The 21502-nt window shown below is 41.1% G+C and overlaps 2 protein-coding genes across 4 annotated transcripts; one reads left to right on the plus strand and one right to left on the minus strand.

Annotated features, from left to right (window-relative positions):
- Positions 1-4749: 4749 nt before the first annotated feature.
- cs (citrate synthase) lies at positions 4750-15183 on the plus strand. The gene is made up of 11 exons (XM_047611807.1): positions 4750-4925; positions 7859-7906; positions 8194-8301; positions 8862-8927; positions 9550-9681; positions 10126-10314; positions 10492-10691; positions 11494-11623; positions 12440-12541; positions 12809-13018; positions 13110-15183. Exons 1-11 carry the CDS (start codon positions 4875-4877, stop codon positions 13278-13280), a joined length of 1407 nt encoding a protein of 468 aa, XP_047467763.1. The 5' UTR covers positions 4750-4874; the 3' UTR covers positions 13281-15183.
- A 535-nt stretch (positions 15184-15718) lies between these two features.
- Positions 15719-20926, minus strand: coq10a (coenzyme Q10A). Of its 3 annotated transcripts, none has more exons than XM_047611823.1 (6): positions 20328-20926; positions 19156-19305; positions 18879-19071; positions 18553-18654; positions 17859-18037; positions 15719-17034 (listed from the first exon to the last, which is right to left on the minus strand). In XM_047611823.1, exons 1-5 carry the CDS (start codon positions 20462-20464, stop codon positions 17870-17872), a joined length of 750 nt encoding a protein of 249 aa, XP_047467779.1. In that variant the 5' UTR covers positions 20465-20926; the 3' UTR covers positions 15719-17034; positions 17859-17869. The 3 variants fall into 3 exon arrangements, with proteins under 3 accessions (XP_047467779.1, XP_047467777.1, XP_047467774.1); XM_047611821.1 differs by having other exon boundaries at positions 15719-17519; XM_047611818.1 differs by having other exon boundaries at positions 15719-18037; positions 20328-20925.
- Positions 20927-21502: the final 576 nt, after the last annotated feature.

Genomic DNA, 21502 nt, shown 5'->3' on the forward strand with positions numbered 1-21502 from the left:
GTTGACAACTGGGATAGGCTCCAGCAACCCCCGTGACCCTAGTGAGGATTAACTGGTAGTAGAAGATGAGGTGAGATTATTTTGGTCTCTTCACGAATCACCACAGCTACAGTCTAATTAGAACCATTTTAAGAGATGTTTATGGGAGACAAAAACTCTCATACTAACACTCCAATAAGACTGGTGATTGCAAGTAGCACTGTTATTACCTCCACACATTCACAGCAATCTTTCCCTGGCGTTAAGTGACTACAAAACCAATCATAGCGGCTAGTTTTATGATTATCCAAGAAGTATAATGCATCACGAGCTATTGCATATACAGTGGTAGAAACACTTTTTTGGACACCCCATACATTTCTGAAATATTGCATTAAAAATCACTCTTAGGTCTTTATGGGCAGTTTATTTTAGTACAGTCACAGACGAAACACTAAACAAATCCTAATACAACCATTAAAAACTTATTTGATTGGTTCCATAAAAATACATTAGAGTCTTTGACTATTGGGTCATTTTGGTAACAGTGATACACTAATGAAGGCCGTGCTTTTTATTAAAAGACACATTTTTCCGTTGCCGTGTATGTGTCTATATAAAGCCATTGCATTTGAAGGTTCTTCAGAGACAAAAATGGCTAAAACAAGGAACCTAACGCAGGAAACATGCCTGAAGATACAGATTCTCAGCCAGGAAGGGTACAGCGACTGCCAGATGGCCAGGAAGTGCAGATGCAATCTGCAGTTGGATCCACTCTGCAAAAATACAGACGAAACCAACAGCTTGAAAGACAAATCAAGATCAGAGCATCCAAGCGTTTCTTCAGCAAGAAATGACCACATCCTGATCCGCATGTGCAGGGAAAACTGCAGAATGACATCACAGGAGCTCCAACAGCAGTGGTCATACCAAACTGGTGTCCAGTGTTCCACCTGCACTGTACATGGTCAAATTTTAGATCATGGCTTAAGGTACTACAAGGCTGATAAGAAGCCCCTGGTCAATGAGAGACAGAAGTTAACCTTGCGTCATTGGGCCCAAGTACACAAGAACTGGACAGTCAGTAACTGGAAGATTGCTAATGATAGCTGAGGATGTTTTGAATATTTTAAATTATTCTCTTCAGACAGGACTTTTCTCAAGTGCTCTTAAGGCAGCCTTGGTCAGGCCTCTTCTGAAGAGTAATAATTTAGACACTGAAATGACCAATAATTGCAGGCCAGTGTCCAATCACCCATTTTAAAGTAAAATTTAGAAAAAGTGATTTTTAACCAGCTTAATGATTTTTTTGTTGTTGTACAGACTCACAGTTTGTACATAACTTTTCAGTCTGGTTTTCGGACAAATCACAGTACTGAGACTGCCCCTATCAAGGTTTTAAATGATATTCGAATAAACATGGACAAGGGGAAACTCTCTGTCCTGATTCTACTGGATTTGAGTGCAGCATTTGACACAGGAGACCGCGGTATTTTAAATCCTACCTTACTGGCATACAATTTTATGTGTCTATAGATGAACACTCCTCATCTGAGAGATACCAACTAGATTGTGGTGTCCCCCAAGGCTCAGTTTTAGGTCCAACACTTTTTAATCTGTACATGCTGCCACTTGGCGAAGTCATCAGGAGACACGGAAAAAGTTTTCACACCTATGCTGATGATACACAGCTATACATTGCAGTGTCTCCTGATGATTGATGATGTCCTTTTTAACTGCATTTTAGATATTAAGACGTGGATGGCAGAGAACTTCCTACAGCTCAGGACAAAACTGAGGTTTGAGTTTTCGATCCTGAGGCTCAGAGAGAAAAAACTTTTACCAAACCTACAGACAATGTCTGTGTCTCCCTCAGAACAAGTAAAAAACCTGGGCGTTATTATTGACTCTGAGCTTGGTTTTATCCTTCACATTAAAAGCATAGTAAAAACTGTATTTTACCACCTCAAGAACATAGCCAAAGTCTGCCCGTTTCTCTGTTGAGCAAACATGCAGACACTGATGCATGCTTTTATCTCCAGTCGTATTGACTATTGTAATGCTCTCCTTTGTGGTCTTCCTAAAAAAACAAACAAATTACTTCAAATCTCAGCGGCACATGTGCTGATGAAGACCAGAAAAAGAGAGCACATTACACCAGTTTTAAGATCGCTGCATTGGCTCCCCATTGTGTTTCAGGGTCGATTTTAAGGTTCTTTTATTGATTTATAAATGTCTTAATGGTCTTGGTCCCTCATATTTATCACATCTGCTTTTACCATATCGGCCCCTTGCAGCCCTGAGGTCCTCTGGTAGCGGCCTTCTAGTGGTTCATAGAGTCAGGACAAAGAATTATGGTGAGGCATCTTTTCATCTTAAATCTTAAATGTCTATTTTAGCTTGATTTACATACGCTGGACTAACACTCATTACTCATTACTTATTTATTTAATTCTATTTGCTTACTCTTTGGGGGATGTGATCAAGTCCTAGTGTGGACGGTCCTCTGTGATGGCATCTCGTCACTAGTCCATCCGTGCTCAGCCATGTCACTCATTTTATCTGTGCTCTTTACATCCCTGTCCTCCTTTGTGTGTGTGCTATGTTTGTGTGCATGGGGGTGGGAAGTGGGAGGTTTCTGCAGGCTTGTTTTATATTTCTTGGTTCTATGTGTAAAGCACCGTGGGTTGCAATTCATTTGTATGAAAGCTGCTATATAAATAAAGTTGATTTGATTTGATACACAGAAGGCCAGGTGAAGCATTATCTCTAGCGTGTACAGTATCATGGTTTGGATGTATGAGTGCTGCTGGTGTTGGTCATCTCACTGTCTTTGATGGCACATTGAACTGACAAATATTGTGCCATTCTCCAAATCCACATGCTCCCTTCTGCGAGTGCACTGTTATATCAAGGCCCAAACTGGATGTTTCAACAAGATAATGCCCCTTGCCACACATCCAGGGCCAGTAGAACTTGGCTGCAGGAGGTCAGTATCCAGGTGTTAGAGTGGCCAGCTCAATGCCTGGCCATGAGCCCCAAATAAAAATCTGTGGCGGATTATCAAAAGCTCTGTTTCAAAGTGCGAACCAAAGGATTTAAACGTAGTAAATCAAGCAGAATGGGACAATGTTGAGAACTGACATATTGAAACTGTCAAGAATTTAGTTTTGTTAGTTTATCTTGTAAACGATAAACAAAATAAATATAATTTGTTTGTATCTGTCTAGTGCAGACACGCCTTTTGAAACACAAAAAAGATTTGTCGACAAATATTTCATGATAATATTTGAGACTGTATAAAATTTTATAGGGTGTCTGAAAACTTTTTTCCACCATATATATAAATAATGTTATAAATAATATTATTGCAGTTTAGGATCAGTGGCAACACATAATAAACATGACATTTTTGAGAGGGAGATGAAGTTACAATTAACTGCATCTCTTTTGAAATCCATTGAAATCTATTGAAGCTAAAATGTAAAAATGTGTCCACACCAAATTTGCTTTAGTTGCAACTGCGCAAAGGGAGCATACAAAGGTCATTGCAGAGAATAGATTAACTAGACAAGGGTCAAGGAGCAGGTGCTTCCTCTGCTGTCATCAGTGTCACATTAGTTCAGCTTGAACTGATCGAAATAAAGTCTTTTTAAAGTCTGTTCTTTTTTTTTTGTTACAAAATATATACATAAAAAATACAACAATATAAAAATGGTCAGGATAAGATGCAGTTACAAAACTAACAGCCGAACAACAAATAATCAAAAACATAATAAAAGGACTTGAGGTTGAATAAAGTTCATACATACAGTATTATATTGTTCCACGCAAACTTGTAGTTTTGGTCACTTTGAGGTTTAAACTTTTTTCAATATTTTCTAAACAGAACATCAATAACATTTGGTCATTGATGAGCAAATTTGAAATATGAAATGTAGATATAATTGTGAGAAGGTTGATTGCATACATTTTGTCTAGACTTATTTTTTCATTTCTTTTCTTATTTGTAATAATACATTTTCTTAACAAGCTCCATGTGTTTTTCCAATCTATATAAGATATTCCAATAGAAGACTGCCCAAGGTTTGGAAACAATATCTCTCAGAATAATATGTCTAATACAATGATTAGTGGCGTTATCACTTAGTACACTGCAAACACTACCAATATACTGTATGTGTCAGGAGGTCCAACCTTGGAGCAATACAGTTTCTACCTTCAGGAGCAGACAACAATAATCTTTTAGCACACAAGTGTCAAACATATGGCCCTTGGGCCAAAAGCAGCCTGCCAGAGGGTCACTTCTGGCCTGCAGCATGAATTTGCAAAGAATGAAAATTACATAGATGAAAATAATGAAATAATTAATGAAAATAACTACTATCTCTAATTTGTGCAATGTTTCTAATGTAGACAGAAAAGTGGACAAAACACAACAGTGAGACCCAGGACTTAGACTTCTTTTTTTTTTTTGAAGGATGGAAACTAATGTAAAAGGAATCTGGAGTTGTCCTTACTGATAAATCATTGTGCTGCTTGAGATCAAACTGGGCTGTATGCGGTTTTAGAGAGTCTGCCACCACTGTTCTCGCACCGTCTGGATTAAAGTGTGTTCTTGAACAGACCCCGATGGTCAGTTGCCGTCAGAAAATAAGGCAGGAGGCGTAGCCAATCAGAGCACACCCCATGGGGCTGTGACCAATCAGGTGCAGCTACGCAGTCATCCCAATCCAGCCTATCCTCCAATCAGCGGCGCGCCTCGTTGCGGGCCTGAATCCCTCTTCAACCTTCTGCTTTCTGGAGGGGCACCTTCAACCAGCTCCCTGGTGCATCGGCGGCGGCTTCTTTAGTGGTTAAGAATAAGTGGAAATAAACACTTATACACAGACACAATGTCCTTCCTGACTGTCAGCAGGCTAGCGCCCAAACTGCTCGGTTCAAAGGTAAGAGGACTAGAAGCGGCCTTGAGGCCACTTTCTTTCTGAACTGTGGATGTCGCCTCTAAGCTAGTTAACATTTAGCTAGCTTAGCTCTGACAACCACATTGTGTAATGCACGGGATCAGGAGTGTGGCTAAAGGTTGCTCAAACAATGTTTTAAACAGTAGCATTTCATCTCGCCGTTTTGGAGCAATATTTACACGGTATCATTACCTGTTTTACCGGGTTTGTGTGTCGCTAGCTAAGGCCAACGCTGGCCTGGTAATTGTCACAGCCTGGACATGTTCCTTTAACCTGCAGAGTAATCGGACCGTGTTACCTTGGCCTTACTACTTTGTCTGTGTCGTTTATGGTCTAGCAGTGCAGCGAAATCATGTTAAACCCTTTACCAACACCGCTATTGCGCTTAAACTTAGCTCAAACTTTGTGTTTATTCACCACCTCCGTTGACCTTCACGTTAACATTTTAGCCAGTTATCCACTGTCCCATCATTTCATGGGATCCCGGGCATGTAATATATGATGCCAACACTTAAAAGACACGCAGATATTGGAAAGCAAGGGGGGGAAACGAAAAAAAAAATGTGTATTTAGAAGCATCACTATCTTAAAATATCGGAACTCAGTCGGAATAACTATTTTGCGTGTCATACAAAATGTGAATTGCTTTAATAGATAAGGGTGCGTGTCCTAATTTGATTACCTGCAGTATACCTGCTGTTGTATTGCCAGTCGTGATAAAGTAAGGCCCATGCTCACCTTCCATGACTGTAACCTCCTACCTACTACTCCACTGACCTCACAGCATGGACTCCTTACATTTAACAGCCCTCCTATCAGCCTCTGTCAGCAACTACTGAAAGACATATTTTGGTGGTCCACTGAATGCACCTATACAACTAACTGTGAGGTATCATAAAACCGCAGAGCTAACGCATGTCACATTCACACTTTATTACCCTTTATCATCCATAATCTTTGCCTTAGTAGATTTATTAGTAAGCTGTTTTTTTGCGGTTGCGTAACATTTGTCTCTCAACTGTGACTGAAAATCATGTGGTTCGCTTTGACTGTAGGACTGTGTGAATGTCGGGTCTTATGATATTTTCTTGCTTAAAGTAGTTTCAACTTTCTTAGTTTGAAGTGCATTGTCAAGTGATAATGATTTTATCCAATGCACAATAACACAGTCTGAGTGTACACGTTGAACCTATATACGTTGTCTGTTTAATTTGCTTTCTTAAACTTGCCTACAGAGTGCCACTGGCCAGCCTGCAGAGTAATAGTGGAAGTTGGAGAAGCTTAGTAAAACTGGCGCTCTATATTTAAGACCCTGTGTGGTTACATAATCACTCTCTCAGCTGTGCAAAGCGTGTGCGGTGACGTGAAGTCTTGCCTTTTGTTTCGCATTTGTGGTGTGCGGTGATGGGATCCCATTGGGAGCGGAGCCAGCTGTCCCCCACCCCCCAGACCTCCTTTCTCCTTCATTCACTGATGAATTCAATGGCAGAGGAATCCAGTTTTGGGGGTGAACAGCGGCAGACCCAACCCGTCACAATAGTCCCAGAACCTCCAATAAGATTACTTTCCTCTGGACACTTTCATAACCTGTGCCAATAGTTCTTTTTAATCTCTTACATCCCCTCATCTTATCCCAGTTCCCTCTGACAGTCCAAGTCTTAAGAGCCTAAGTCCCATTAATTAGACAAATGGTGGTTTTCCCTTTCAGGTTGTTTACAATAATCGCAATACTGCAAACGTGTTAAATGCACTTTATTTAACTGCTTCAAACGGAAACTTCTAACTGTTTTGGGTCATATTTCGCTGTGTTGATACCAGGGGCAGATGGAGCCGGGGATACGAGGACAAACACTCACATTAAAAACTATTTGCCCCGTCTCCTTTGTCTTTGTCTTGTCTTGACATGACAGTCAGGCTGAATGAATGAGTAGTTGTGAGTAATAAGTCTGACTTCCTTTGGATGTGAACCAGATTCCTGTAATACTAGGATAAAGGTAAATACGATAAATAATATTAAGAGTTGTTATAATCCTAATATTATAATATTATAGCGAAGCGAATCAGGAGCTTCTGTGTGTGAGGACAAAAAAAAGACACTGTCGATCACATGATTACTGTGATCAATCATCCGTATTGACATTGTAGGTTGTGTGGCATGATTTTTCTTTTTTTATAGCACACACTATTTGTTTGAAGTGTAGCAATATTTGAATGAGTCAGAATTTTGTCACATCATTGGCAACCAGTACAGTACAAGCCCTTAGTTTGCGTTATTTTCGTTGGGTAATCCGTGCGTCAGGTGAGGAATGGCCTTGAAGTTACTTGTTGCAGCTGCTTGTACTGATGAGCCCAGGCACTCATGTCCATTTAGTTCATCTTTAATTTTGGATGCTTGCGTATAAATTAACCCCCAGTTGACTCAGCACCACAAGGACAATAATAGACACTAGTTGAAACTCAATACCTTTTAGAGACAAATCCCAAAGGGGCCATACAGAGGGCAGAAATGAAGTGCTTGTCAGTTTAAGGGATATTGAATGTGTAATGTAGACACTTGATAAGTTGCTTTAATGGAACCGCATGCTGTTAAACACAGTTTAGTGTTAAATTAAAAAGGAAAATGTGTTTGTTTATGTGTGTCTCTAAGGTGTCCATTGTACTTGGTTATGTAAGGATGAATTAAAAAAAAAAAGAAAAGAAAAACTGTTGACCCGATTTGCTCCAAAAATAATTGGACATCATACCCCTAATATGCTATTAGGCAAAATCTTTTTTTGTGTTTATTTGAAGTGCTCCCTGTGCGATTGAGTTTATACATGCTGCGTTTTAATAATGTTGAGGTTTATTTTATCATCAGGGTGTGTCTGTGTTGTACTTACAATCAAAATCTTAATATTATTTTGTCTGTTCCACAGAATGCCACTTATCTCTTCGTGGCTGCTAGAAATGCCAGCGCAACAACAGTAAGTTAACCTTGTTCACTCCGTGGTCGTCTGCTTCCTAAGTGTTAATTTGTATGGAGCGTTTGTGTAAACGAAATGAAATAAAACAAGCCCGTTATTTACACTGTGGTTTTGAGTGTTAGCAGCACACGCTGACCTGGAGCTGCAGATCTGTTCTGTTTTATCTGAAGTGTTTATATAAAGTATATTTAGTTGACCAAGCTTCACATTCGAGGAATCTGTTTGGCTTTAAGTCTGTGTGTTTAATTAGGTTAGATTATTTATTTATTTGTTTGTTTGTTTTCCAGAATCTGAAGGATGTCCTGTCAGACCTCATCCCTAAAGAACAGACCAGGATCAAGAACTTTAAACAACAGTATGGCAAAACCAATATAGGACAAGTTACTGTTGATATGGTGAGTAAGTCAACAAGGTAAATGGGTCGATGCTTACAGTACGTCAAGAATAAAACCAGAAACGGAGCTCGATTCTTCCGATCCATCGTGTTCATTTTGGCAGGAATAGTAATACATCTACATACATCTAGAGCTGCCCTGTATTTATTGTATGCAGGTATCACTGTCGAGTCTTTCCCTCAAAGGTAACATAGGGATCTACTTCCTGTCACCGGCGATAGCGGAGTCACTGACTGTAAATCATCAGCCTCAGATACAGATACTCACCACTGTAATCTCATCTGTTTACCTCTCACTTCACCTGCAGCTCCTGCATAATATGGCAGAACATACTGAAAGACAAATAGTGTTTCTGTTATTTTTAGCTGTCTTTGTAAAAGAATAACCAAAAGTGGAAATCACTGAGCTTCAAAATGGTTTAATTCAACAGTAGATTTTAACTTCCATTGAAGTCTGGTATCATATAATCCACATAAGTCTACATGTAAATAGTTTTAATAAGAAAATCATCAGAAGTGAATGTCATTATGTGCCTCTTTTATCTTGGTTTTCACCTACAGGTCTATGGAGGAATGAGGGGCATGAAGGGTCTGGTGTATGAAACCTCTGTGTTGGATCCTGAAGAGGTCAGTATCTAAGCCAGACTTATATTAGTTTATTGCATTTATATATCTATCTGTTCACAGATAAAAAAAAAAAAAAAAAAAAAAAAAATCAGACCAGGACACAATTGTTAAACTAGGTTCGAGGTCTGCATTGCACAATTTGTCCCACATTGAACTCTGCTAAGGTAATTTCCTTTTAAACTTTAGTTTAGTGTCCCACTAAAGGGATCAGCATCAAGACTGTTTATTTTAGAGTGTAAAATGAACCATCATGTACTTTTGTATATTTCAACAAAACTTAAACCGTTTCTCAAACCTGACCTTAGTCTGGGTTCAGTTCGTGTTACTGTACAGTTACCATTAATGAAAGCACAGAGCATCATCATTCTTTCTTGCAGCCTGGGAATTATTCCTCCTTGTAGGCACTTAGCTTGATTGGTTCCTTGCCTCAGTGGAAGGCTTTCAGCGACAGAGTGGCATTGTTGTCACATCTTATTATCAGGCCACCACACGCAGTGAGGTATTGAATCATCTGTATTCATTGGGTGATCTGGAGCTAATATTGCTAGCACTCACTACTTTTCAGGATAATGTTCAGTTTTGCATCTTTTCCCTCATGTTATGTGTTTCTGTTGATGCGCAGGGTATCCGCTTCAGGGGCTACAGCATTCCTGAATGTCAGAAGTTGTTGCCCAAAGCCCCAGGAGGTCAGGAGCCGCTGCCTGAGGGCCTCTTCTGGCTGCTGGTCACGGGACAGGTCCCCAACGAGGAGCAGGTGAGTGGGTGAAAGGAGCTCCAGTTTCTCATCATCCAGATTTTAACATTTTCAAAACTGAATGTTGTTGCAGAAAATGAAATGTTGGATGAAGGCGATTAGTAAAGGTAGTGTGCGAACCATAACATGAATCCTGTGGAAACATTGAACTGTCTATGGCTTTCTCAGTTATGTACGACTTCAGAAAAGTGTCTTGTAAAAACGAGATCTTTATTGCAGCCAGCTATCTTTTTCTGGGGTGACTTGAGGCTAAACTGATAAGATTCATAGTTTTAGCTGATTACTAACTTGATATTATGAGTGTAGCTGAATTTGCTAATTTGCATTAACTCAAAAGAACTCAGTCCGGGAGCAAAGGTTAGATCCGTATTTGTGTTGCCAGTTGAATTGAAGCGCGTTTGATTTCGTGTCACCCTTTTACATTATGTGCCTCTTCTTCTCCAGGTGAGCTGGGTGTCCAAAGAGTGGGCAAAAAGAGCAGCGCTCCCCTCTCACGTCGTCACCATGCTGGATAATTTCCCCACAAACCTACACCCCATGTCTCAGTTCAGTGCTGCCATCACAGCTCTGAACAGCGAGAGCAGCTTTGCACGGGCCTACTCTGAGGGAGTCCACAAGACCAAGTACTGGGAGGTACACGCAGTTCATCTTCTCTCAAACTGCCTAATAGCGACCGTGACAAACAGATGCATTTGGTGCAGAGATTCGATCATTCTCGGAGGATTAATCCTCTTAACGAGGCTCCGAGAGCTGCTAGCGTAGCTTTGATTGAATTTAATCCTTTTGATCCGTTTGTGTTGCTTTTCTTAGTTTGTCTATGAGGACTCCATGGACTTGATTGCCAAGCTTCCCTGTATCGCTGCCAAGATCTACCGCAACCTGTATCGTGAAGGCAGCAGCATTGGAGCCATCGACTCCAACCTGGACTGGTCCCACAACTTCACCAACATGCTGGGTTACAGTGACGCCCAGTTCACCGAGCTCATGAGGCTCTACCTCACCATCCACAGGTGCGGCTTAAAACCTGTTTGGTTTTTGAACATTCTGAGCCATTTAGGATTTATTCTCCGTTTCAGTTTCTAGTCACACTCCGATCAAAGTCATGCAATTTTAATGTGCGTTCGCGAGCTTTGAACAAACTCGTCTGAAGCGTTTTGAAGATGTGGACACCGCTTCAAACAGATGGAGCCTCTTTCTGTGCGAGGATTAAAGACGATTTTATTCATGGACTTTCAGGCTAGAATGAGTCTAAGTGATGCTGTGTAGCATGGAGAACACTTTTTTCCAACATTTTAAAAAACAAGGTTGATAATGGCTGGCATAATCCACAATTTCACAAGGAAGTTTTTAAAAAGCTGTGTCTAAACAGTTTGAGTTTGTGAAATAACTGTAATATCAGGATCATATAACTCAAAACAGCTGTAAAAACTTGGGGTTTGCAGGTTGAGTTGCGATCCATTATGAATAATAATTTACAAAAGTTAGAGCCGTTTTATTCATTAGACCTCGTGCCAAACATATTATGAGGACAAAAGCACCACACAGTGTGAAGTGACCTGGTCTATTTGTTTAACACTTGAGATTGGACACGGTGCGGTTAATAAATGTAGAGTACTGCTCAAATACAGAGGGTAGGTCGCTGTCCAACCCTCGCTGTTTGCCACCTAGTGTTGGAATGTAGCAGATGCATGTGCGACGCCAACAGTCAATCTTTCATTTGACCTAAGCTGTCACTTCAACCCAATTTTATTTTAGAATTTGCTCAGTTGTTTTATATGAAAATACTAATATTTTTTTTCCGTGTTGCTCTAGTGACCATGAAGGAGGCAATGTCAGTGCCCACACCAGCCACCTAGTGGGGAGTGCCCTGTCTGACCCCTACCTGTCCTTCAGTGCAGCTATGAACGGCCTGGCTGGTCCTCTGCACGGCCTGGCCAATCAGGTTTGTGCAAAGCCATCATTCTCATTTCTTTGTCCCATATCCCTCTTTTTTTTTTCCTGTCTCCACCTGACCAGCCTCACGCAGATGGGTCACCCAGTGTGAGCTGCTCAAGGTTTTATTCCTGTTAAAGGGGAGTTTTACTTTGCCACTCTCTGGGGTTCTCCGGCTCTGTGAACTGTCATGTGACAGTTTGGACGGTTATTGCTGCTTTATGAGTAAACATATGGATCCACAGTGTGGTTTCACTAGTGTCTTCCAGAAAGACCAGAAAAGACACGACAAAAATCACATTTACTAAATTAACGAGTGAACTTAAGTGTCAGGGTCCTGTCACCGTGGTTACAGACCACTGTCATGTTTTACCACAGGACTATTATTAGTAACACACGTGCTTGGCCTACTTATACAATGCATGTGGTTGGCTCCTTGAACACATGACAGATAAGGATTTTTTTTTCTTTTGGGTTTAAGATAAGGCCAATTTTGCTTCAGGTTTTTCCACACGTTGTCTCAGATCCCTGTAACTCCTCCAATAAATGTTTCCATCCGTTTTATCACTGTCTAATTAAAACCATTCATATGTTACATACAGTGCCAGATACCAGATACCATTTTTAAAGTAAAAAAAAACACTGGAGAGTTGTTTCCTAATACAGTGCTGGTATTTTAAAGAGGACTATAAACGGGATGTTTCCACTACACACACATCTGTTTAGGCATTTTCACTGAAGCAGGACAGGCCAAGAGTTTAACAGTTGTGTGTCTGAGATGAACATTTCTAACTTCTCATTGTGTATTTTCTGCTGCGTCTTCTAGGAGGTGCTGGTGTGGCTGACCGCCCTGCAGAAGGAGATGGGCGGAGAAGTGTCAGATGAGAGGATGAGGGATTATATTTGGAACACACTCAAGTCCGGAAGGGTAAATATGCGTTTGAACCATTTCTAGTTATTATTATGAAGTCATTTTGAACTTTGACTTAGTAATAAGCCTGGTAGGGATTCAGAGGTCATATCCGCTGTACTGTCATTGTTTTGGATCCAGAAAGCATTAAACAAAACCAAGAGGTTGCACTCGTAATGTTTTGCTTTCTTGTCTAAATACCCCAATAATCCATAATTCACACCAGCAGTATTTGTAGTCACTTTTGAACGCTTTCAAATTCAGTGCTCGGTGTCTCCGCTGTAGGTGGTCCCAGGATACGGCCACGCTGTGCTGAGGAAGACCGACCCGCGCTACACCTGCCAGCGCGAGTTTGCCCTGAAGCACCTGCCCAACGACCCCATGTTCAAGCTCGTCGCCCAGCTTTACAAGATCGTACCCAACGTGCTCCTGGAGCAGGGCAAGGCCAAGAACCCCTGGCCCAACGTGGACGCTCACAGCGGAGTGCTGCTGCAGGTGAGACGCACGCAACGACGATTCAGACCACGCGCTTACAAACCGACGCCGCCGGCGCTGACTGTCTCTGTGCTTGCTTTTGTCCGTTTAGTATTACGGAATGACTGAGATGAATTACTACACCGTCCTCTTCGGTGTGTCCCGTGCCCTCGGCGTGCTGGCTCAGCTGGTGTGGAGCAGAGCCCTCGGCTTCCCCTTGGAGCGTCCCAAGTCCATGAGCACGGATGGACTGATGACTTTGGTCGGAGCCAAGTCCGGCTGAAGCGCCACCTTATAAAGGAAGCTGGGGGGTTAGTGTGAAGGGTGGGAGGAGGTGGAAATATCAAAAGGCAGACATAAGTTGACCCCCTGTCATTTCCAACCCCAGGGATTTATTGGGATTCAAAGAGACAGTACACTTTTAATGTAATATCACAAAAAGAAGGGCCTTTTAAATTGTCACACCATTAGTGTTTAAGCGCGTTAAGTTAAACGTTGACCCGTTTTCTCATCAGGTCTCCATATTTGGAAAATGAGAGGTGCATACATTAGACACACATAGGTACATGTAACCCGCATTCGGCTCAAACTATGTACCGCTCTTGAGTCTGCGAGCATCGCTAAGATTTCCCGGAGCAGTGCCTGCGTGTTTCTCATTGAGCGCCGGGTCTAAGCTAAGAATAGGCAGTGGCATTCAAAGGGAATTGTGGGAGTGAACTATGCTTCCTTTGTAATTTGTTTAAAGTTAAATACCTGACCCGACCTATGCTGCTTTTGGCTCGTGCAGTGATCGGTTTAAAGGTCGTCCCCAAGCAAAACACCAAGACTCTCAACTTTAGGTTTTCTTCTATGCAACGTCGTCATCTCACCCACTTGATCCATGTGTTTCACTCCCACTAACGAACACTCCAGCTTAGAAATAAAAAAAAAGGTCCTTACCAGTTAAACTTGTAGCTTTCAGTTCAAGAACAATATTCCAACAATATTCTAATCAGTTAAAAGATACTGCCCCTTTAAATCTGTTTCTCCAACTTGTAATTGTTGTTTTTTTTTCTTTTTAAATGTGACCTTATATAACCTCTATGATCAAAATAACTCACCTATATAGTTTTCTTTGCTCCTTCTCCCTTATCATGCTTTACTATTTTAATGGGTTTTCTGTGCTCAAAGGGTCTTATGAATGGTAGAGAGTCCAGAGTAATGTACAGTAATAACGCAGAGGGTGTTGTAATTGGCAGCCTGTAGTGAATCCTTAAGAGCAAGCTTGAATGAAAAGTGGGATGGGAGGGCTTTGCATTTGTTAAAGTCCGGTCTTATTTGAGTGTATGTTTGTTACTTTATCCCCACAGGAGAGCGCTTTAAACATCAACTACTCCAAAATGAGCACTTGCTTGATTGGATTCCCTAATTTCGTAGCAGTAGAAACCCTCCCAGGTTGATTGAGTCCCTTTTCACAGAGGGTTGTTTTTTTTTTTTTTGTTTTTTTTTGGTGTTGAATATGTATAAAACTATAATCATTGGGTTCTCATTTTGTGGTTTTATTTATACTTTGTGTACATAGGTATATATATGTATAGCTTGAATGTATGAGCTTTGTGCGATCACTTGCTTGTAATAACCACAATGAGTACCACAGTTCACCCTCGGTGTAACCGTGTCCGGTCCGACCGGTCACTGAAATTCTAACAACGAACAAAAAGAAAAACTGCAGCTTTCTTGTATATACACATTTTCTTGCCTGGCTCTGTGGACTTAGCTGGTGCTGATCTTCAGGTGTTTCACTTGAATGTTTCAAGCTTGCTCTTAAGCTCGAGGTTTGTCGACACTCCATTTTTGTGTAGCTTTAGGTTCTTGCATTATTTCCCCCACCAAACGACGCTGTAGCCGCGTTCGCTGTCCGCCGTTCACCGATGTCTCTGTCCCTCTGCTGCCGTCGTCCATCTGGCTTAATCTGCCGCGTCTTTGTCGCGTTCGTCTGTTGCGTTGAGGTGTTCGGGAGTGGTGGTTATTTTGATCGTAGAGGAACATAAAGGTTGTACATGGTAACTGGGGGAGTTTGTTGCAGGTGTGTTCATCCGAGAAACACTTTGTGGATGGGGCCGGACGGGTCAAATGGGCAAGAAAAGCTTAAAGACCAATTATTGGAAAACTTAACAAAAAATGAAAAATAAAGGTTTTTATTAACACCTGTTTGGTCTTGTTTTCTTTTTGTTTGTTTTCACGCTCTCACAGGATCTATTCCCAGTATCTGACATCTCTGAATGATAAATCATGATTCTGAATGACCTTCAGAGCCGCGTCAGCGTCTCGTCCCTCCCCCTCGGCTCATTGGCCGTCTTCGCTTTATGAGAATTCCTGTCATGTTCGTTGAACATTAGCATTGCAACCTTCTAATCACTTTGTGTTGCGCAACTTCTGGTGTGAAGTCAAAGCTCTTAAAATGCCAGACTACACAGACAAGACAAAAACAACACTATTACCGTGATGGGGCTTGAATTTAAATTGACTTGTGCATCTTCAGGATCATAAAAAGAAGACGGTCCACCTCAAATGCCCACCTCCACTATGCGCCGTTATTAATAACTGGCCCACATACCATCGCCCCACTCTGGTTTCTTGGGGTCAGCTGTGTCCCGCTCTCCGAGGGGCTTGTGCAACAAAAGCAACCAGAGAAGCTTGGTGCCATGCAGTGGCATTAAAACCCCATGACGCCGACACAGATGAGTGACACCTCCCTTTTATTTAAATAAAACTTCAGAATACACCCACTGTATTTACAGAGATACATTTCACGTGGAACATAGAAAGGGATTGGCTGCAAAAAAAAAAAAAAAAAAATTAATGGTCATATGTTCTATTGTAGCAACTTTGTGAAAGAAATGTCTTCTCGTACACATAGCGGGTTGCAACTTTTTGATACACATCCAAATCGCCCTTCAAATATACTGTGGGAATGGAGAGCTCAGGTTATGACACATTTTTTTCCCCTCAAACGGTTCCTGTTTATTCCGCCCTCCATTGATGAGTTTCCAGTGAGCGTTGGCACCTACGACAACAAAACCAATGGTGAAACTGAATCTCTTTGCGATGTACTTCAAGTAAAATTCAATGACGACGCTGATGACGACGTGCACACAAGCCTAGATTGTACAGAATAAACTTTATATTTAATGCCTTAAAAATTTCACTCCAAAAAAAATGGCATTTAGCAAATCTGATGCTCTTTTCAAACTCGGCGATTCACAGACACATTCAGCCTTAATACACGTTGCTCATGCACTGTTGATTAAATATCCTTTCACTTCCAAATCCCGTTACTTGCAGAAATTTAACTAAAACAGCTTTAAAATTACAGTTCAGCTTCATTTGAGTCACTGCCTCTTATCAGGAAGGTCGTTCACTGATTGACCTTTGACAACCCGTCCTTATCGGTCACCGCCACGATACGGCAAATCAATCTTTTAACTTTTATCAGCCCTTTATCGAGGAATAATTGAAGGGCTGCTACGATATGAAAACAAAATTTAAGTCACGCCTGCTGCAAATATTTCTAGATTTGCCTTTTGTTAGAAACATGCATCCTAATCTGTATAAACAAAAGCCAGAAGTCCCACAAATAAGCTTGACACCTATGAATTGGCCTGTAATGTTTTATTCTACAGCCCACCAGTATATTTTATAATAAGAATGTATATGAGTAGAGTATCATCATCCTGATCCCCTTCAGAAGATGGACCGCAAAATACTTCTACAACATTTGTTAAATCACACGTATACCAAATGAGATTCTCGTTGATGACTACACAGCATTTTATTTTTAGGAACTAAAACAGCATCAGTATGATTGTATGAAATGCCATTTTTAATTTCTAATCTTTACCTTTATGCATGTATAAAATAAATATTTATATATCAAATATAAGTTGTAGTTTTCTTGCATGATCAGTTGACATCAGTCTTTCCATGGATTTGTTTACGAGTTCTTGGTTGTGCAAAGTGTGGCTGCCCCTCATCTGCTAATAGTTGTCAGTCCTGGGCTGTAAAATAAGGCATTTTTAAAAGAAAAAATGTCACAAAAACAAAAACACCAATCCTCACAGCACAACAACCAAGTTAAAGCTGAACTTTCCAAACCTCAGTCAACTGAGGCCGCAGCTACTGAACAAATTACATTTTTTTTTCTCATTTTTCTCAATGATCCAAACCATGGCACCTTTAATTTGAACCCCAATAAAACAACAGAAATTTGCATATGTGCACTCCTGAATAAATTAAAAATGAAATGAAATATTTTGCAACAAAAAGCAAAATAAAATACTTTGCGTCAAACAATATATTAAAATTGTATTTGAAATAAAAGCAAATGGTAAAAGTGAAGGCATAGAATGTGCTTTCCTAATATAATCAGCTGTTCCCAGTGCTGTAGATTACTCGATGATGTGTCAGGTAGATGGACGAGCCACATTGAGCCGCAGTGAACTCTAAGACTTGAGAAAAAGTCTGGCTCAAAGGGCTTCTGTGCCTGATTAAAAAAAAAAAAAAAAAAAAAAGTAAAGGGTGTCTGATAAAAATAATAGTCAACTCTCTAACACTGGTAACATGATGTTGTAATGATTTACTGTTGTTTACATAAATACAGCTTGTAACTGCCAAAGGGCGAGAGCAGTGGGGGCTCCTTCTGCTGAATAAGGACGCCCTGAACTGGAGGTAGACAGAAAGTGAACAGATTTAACACAAGGAGGGGGCTGCTCTGACGTCTACGTGGAGACTTGATGTGGGAGCTAACTAAACAGCGTCATGCAGGTTTGAGTGTGTAAAGGGAATAAATGTTGGTGTGGTTTAAGGCCAGATGAGGACGTACAGCTGGTTGGATCACGTCTGATGCACCTCGTGAAACATCAACTCTCGCGGGATACGAGTCTCTGGGCCGTAAAGCTTGCCGGCTCGCCGCTCGAACGCAGCGACGTTCTGCTTCACGACTTCGTCGAAGAACATGGTGGCTAACTGGGAGTGCAGCAAAGAGCGGAACTCAAAGGATATCTGTTGAAGGCACAAAAACGATTCTCCTTTTAGTGTGGACCACAGATGGTTGATAAATGGGCATCAATAATATCTACACGATAAAAATGCGGGTGTAACTTCCAGATGGTTTAGCTTAGCATACAGAGTAAAATAGTGTGATGAAAGCAGCCCAAATGAAACCATTTCTTTTTAAACTACAGTGACTGCATAGTGTTATGTTGTCTTGTCACCCAAAGCATTAGTCTAAATATAACCACCCTTTTTACACCTTAGTTAATTTAGGGCTTCAACAAATTAAGATGTATTGGACCATAGTTATTTGTCTCGTTTTGGACAGGCCAGCTTCCAATCTTCCCGCTGAGATAACTGGCATTATTTAATATCTACTCTCATCATGTAGTCTTCTAACTCTGAGCATGAAAGCCACAAAGCATTTCCCCTACATATCACCATCCAACTGATTACAAAAGATTCATCAAAAGGGGCATAGATCTGATTAAACCACCGCACGAAGCAAGCGACAGGCTACTTACCGAAAAGTCTACGGTGCAGGTGCGAGGATAACCGGGAATACCAGGACTGAAGCGCCATATCGTCTCCAGGTGGTTGAACAGCTTTCCATCTGTACACACCGCCTAAAAAAACACGGAAAGAGTCTTTTTGATCAGATACTGGGTTATAGAGAAGTGGGCGCTGACTGACATCACAAACATATGTTTCAAATCATTTCAAATAGCTCTTTACGTTTAAACTGTTCATATCATATTTTACCAATAATAAATATCCAATCTCCATCCGCGGATGTTGACATATTGTCGATCACATGACAAACAGAACCACTGAAGCCGCTGGAACTTACTTTTACAAGATGAGGCCTAACGCTAGTGATCATAGACGTGTATCTCTCCACCACTGGTGGGAATCCCACTTCAAGCTGGGCTTTGGAGTGACCCGCTCTTTTCATGATGGTCTGGGACTTCTTACACCACGGTACAAAGTGCTTGTAGTCATCAACATTGGCCACAACTTCATACATCTCCTGCATAGAATACCTATAAGAGCAAGCATTACAAGGTTAAAGACTTTTTTTTTTAAATTCCCCCCAGAAAAACAGTTATTACTGACTCATAAATTACCCAAGTATCCTACGCTCGGAGTACTCCTTCCTCTTGTTGGTGAGGCTGATGAAGTTTCTACTTTGGGGAACGGTTGTCATTGTGTCCCAGTCGTGAAGGCAAAGTACTTTGGGAGTTCTTGTCATCAAAATGCCACATGACGACAAGTGTCTAAAAGGTGAGAGGAAATATTCTGTAAGCCCAATCTGGAAAGAGCGCGTTATACAACAGAAAAAAGGTCCACTACGTTCCAGTTACTAGCTACCACAGTCAATGAGGTGATGGGTGGTGTGTGTTGTGAGGGAGTGTGCTGGCGTTTTCTGAACAGTGCCTTTTATGTGGCCGGCAAAAAAAAGCAATGCAGTGGGATGTACCTGCTGAACCAGATAGCAACATGTTTTCTGGTAAGTAGCCGCTATAATCGGACCTAACACATGTGATCGGAAAAGTACACTATAATATTTCGGTAACCATGATGATATTGGAAAGTTGACACCTCTAACAAACACAGGCATATTAGTTTGTGTTCAAAATGCTGACTACAGTTTGAATGAAGACCTCTTGAATACATGCAATGATAATATTTGAGATGTAGGAGACATCCTAAGAAAAAGTAACCAAAGTGAGTTTGTTTGGACGGATAAGGGACCTGTCTGCCTCCCCTAATGTTATTTATGGCCTTCTTAGTAGACAGCCTGAGGAAATACCATGAATTGAGTTTGTAGAGACACCTCCTTATAGAAGCTTACATGTTATTTATCGCTATAACCATAGTTTTAATGTAAGATAGCCAGATAAGCATGGGATCACTGTAATTGTAATGTTTAATATACGAATAGACTGGCTTTCAGTTATGCTTGTAATTGTTATTAAATATATTCCCTTATTGCTGAGACACTGATGGGTATATAGTAAATGGACTTAACAATAAATACCAGATGTACACATATGTGCTTTAGTTAATACTAAACACTAACCAGGAAAGTATCCAAACCACATAGTTCTTTCCTCAATAAAGAGTCGTCACCTTACCGAGGTAAGAAAACAGATACAGGACTATCGATCCTGATAAGTTTGGCTTGTGACCTTCTCGCTGTTCGAGCCAAAGGCGACAGAGCGTCAGTACACACCGATGTACTCGCTGTGCGCCACAGCTATAATAATAGCACCAATGATCCCCGTGACAGCCTCACCTGATGGTTTGTCGCTGGTATCCTCTTGATACCACCGCGCGACAAGAACGAGGGGAGCCCACACTGGCAACCTGGAGAAAATCACTAAATGTCCGCACACCCATGGGTAACCTCCGGGCAACGGCCGTGGCTGCCATCAAATCAGCCACTCCGTCCAAGGAAGAGGGATCCGGTGTCTAACAAGCTGGGTCCGGGGTCTGGTCCAAGACCCGTGTCAGTGAGACTCAATGTCCCCGTCCAAAACCCCCTGCCGTCAGTGCGGGTATACAAATGAACACGTAGCTTTAGCTCGTTGACTACTTTCACTCAAGCTTCGTCTCAGATATATGCGAGCGCAGCTAGCCAGTTAGTTAGCCACCTGCTAACGGTAGCTAACAAGGTTTCATAACAGCCCGACAAGCGCGACGTACGGCCGCGCTTCCCTGCCTTTTCAGTAATACTCACATCACTCCGCGCTACGAGCTCCTAACTTAAAGTATTTAGGCTAGTATTTAGGCTTAGGTTGTTGTTAAATTCAGCCCAGCCGCGGACGACCTTCTGCTGCTAAATAAAACACCGGTGGGACAAACTGTACTGTTCTTCTGTCCCGGTACGGCCCAACGGCTCCGTGGCTCCGTGCTGCCTCCACCTGAGCTGGAGGTCAACGACAGAAAATAAATTATATTTTATACAGTTTTATGACCTTTGTGCTTAAATATAGTATTGATAAATGCCAAGACATTCATCCTGATGTGCATGTAGTGCTATACAAAGCCAATATTCATAATTTAATGAGAAAACAATTACTGAAGCTGTTTGTTTCCAGTTTTCTGAAATAAAATAATATAAATATATAAAAAAAGATTTTTATGTTGCAAGATCATTGCACATTGTTTAAATTGTATGAGTCACATTAAACAAAAATGAAGCAACTAAATCTTTAATAATAATGGAGGGGAAAAAGATACACCAGATAAGCTAACTTGCCTATCTTAGCAGTGTATCATTGCTCAATGAAATTGCCGACCTAAATTTAATATTTTAAATGATCATTTATTAAGACAGTTGAAATCGGTTGAAACTGACCACAAAAAATAAACAGGATACATGTTTGGTTTTAGATTTGTTTGGTTTTTACACCATAGACTGTAGAACATTGAACGACACGACTCCGCCTCCTCTAATGGGTCAAACTG

This window comes from Mugil cephalus, chromosome 1 (genome assembly GCF_022458985.1).
Source record: "Mugil cephalus isolate CIBA_MC_2020 chromosome 1, CIBA_Mcephalus_1.1, whole genome shotgun sequence".
Classification (NCBI taxonomy): domain Eukaryota; kingdom Metazoa; phylum Chordata; class Actinopteri; order Mugiliformes; family Mugilidae; genus Mugil; species Mugil cephalus.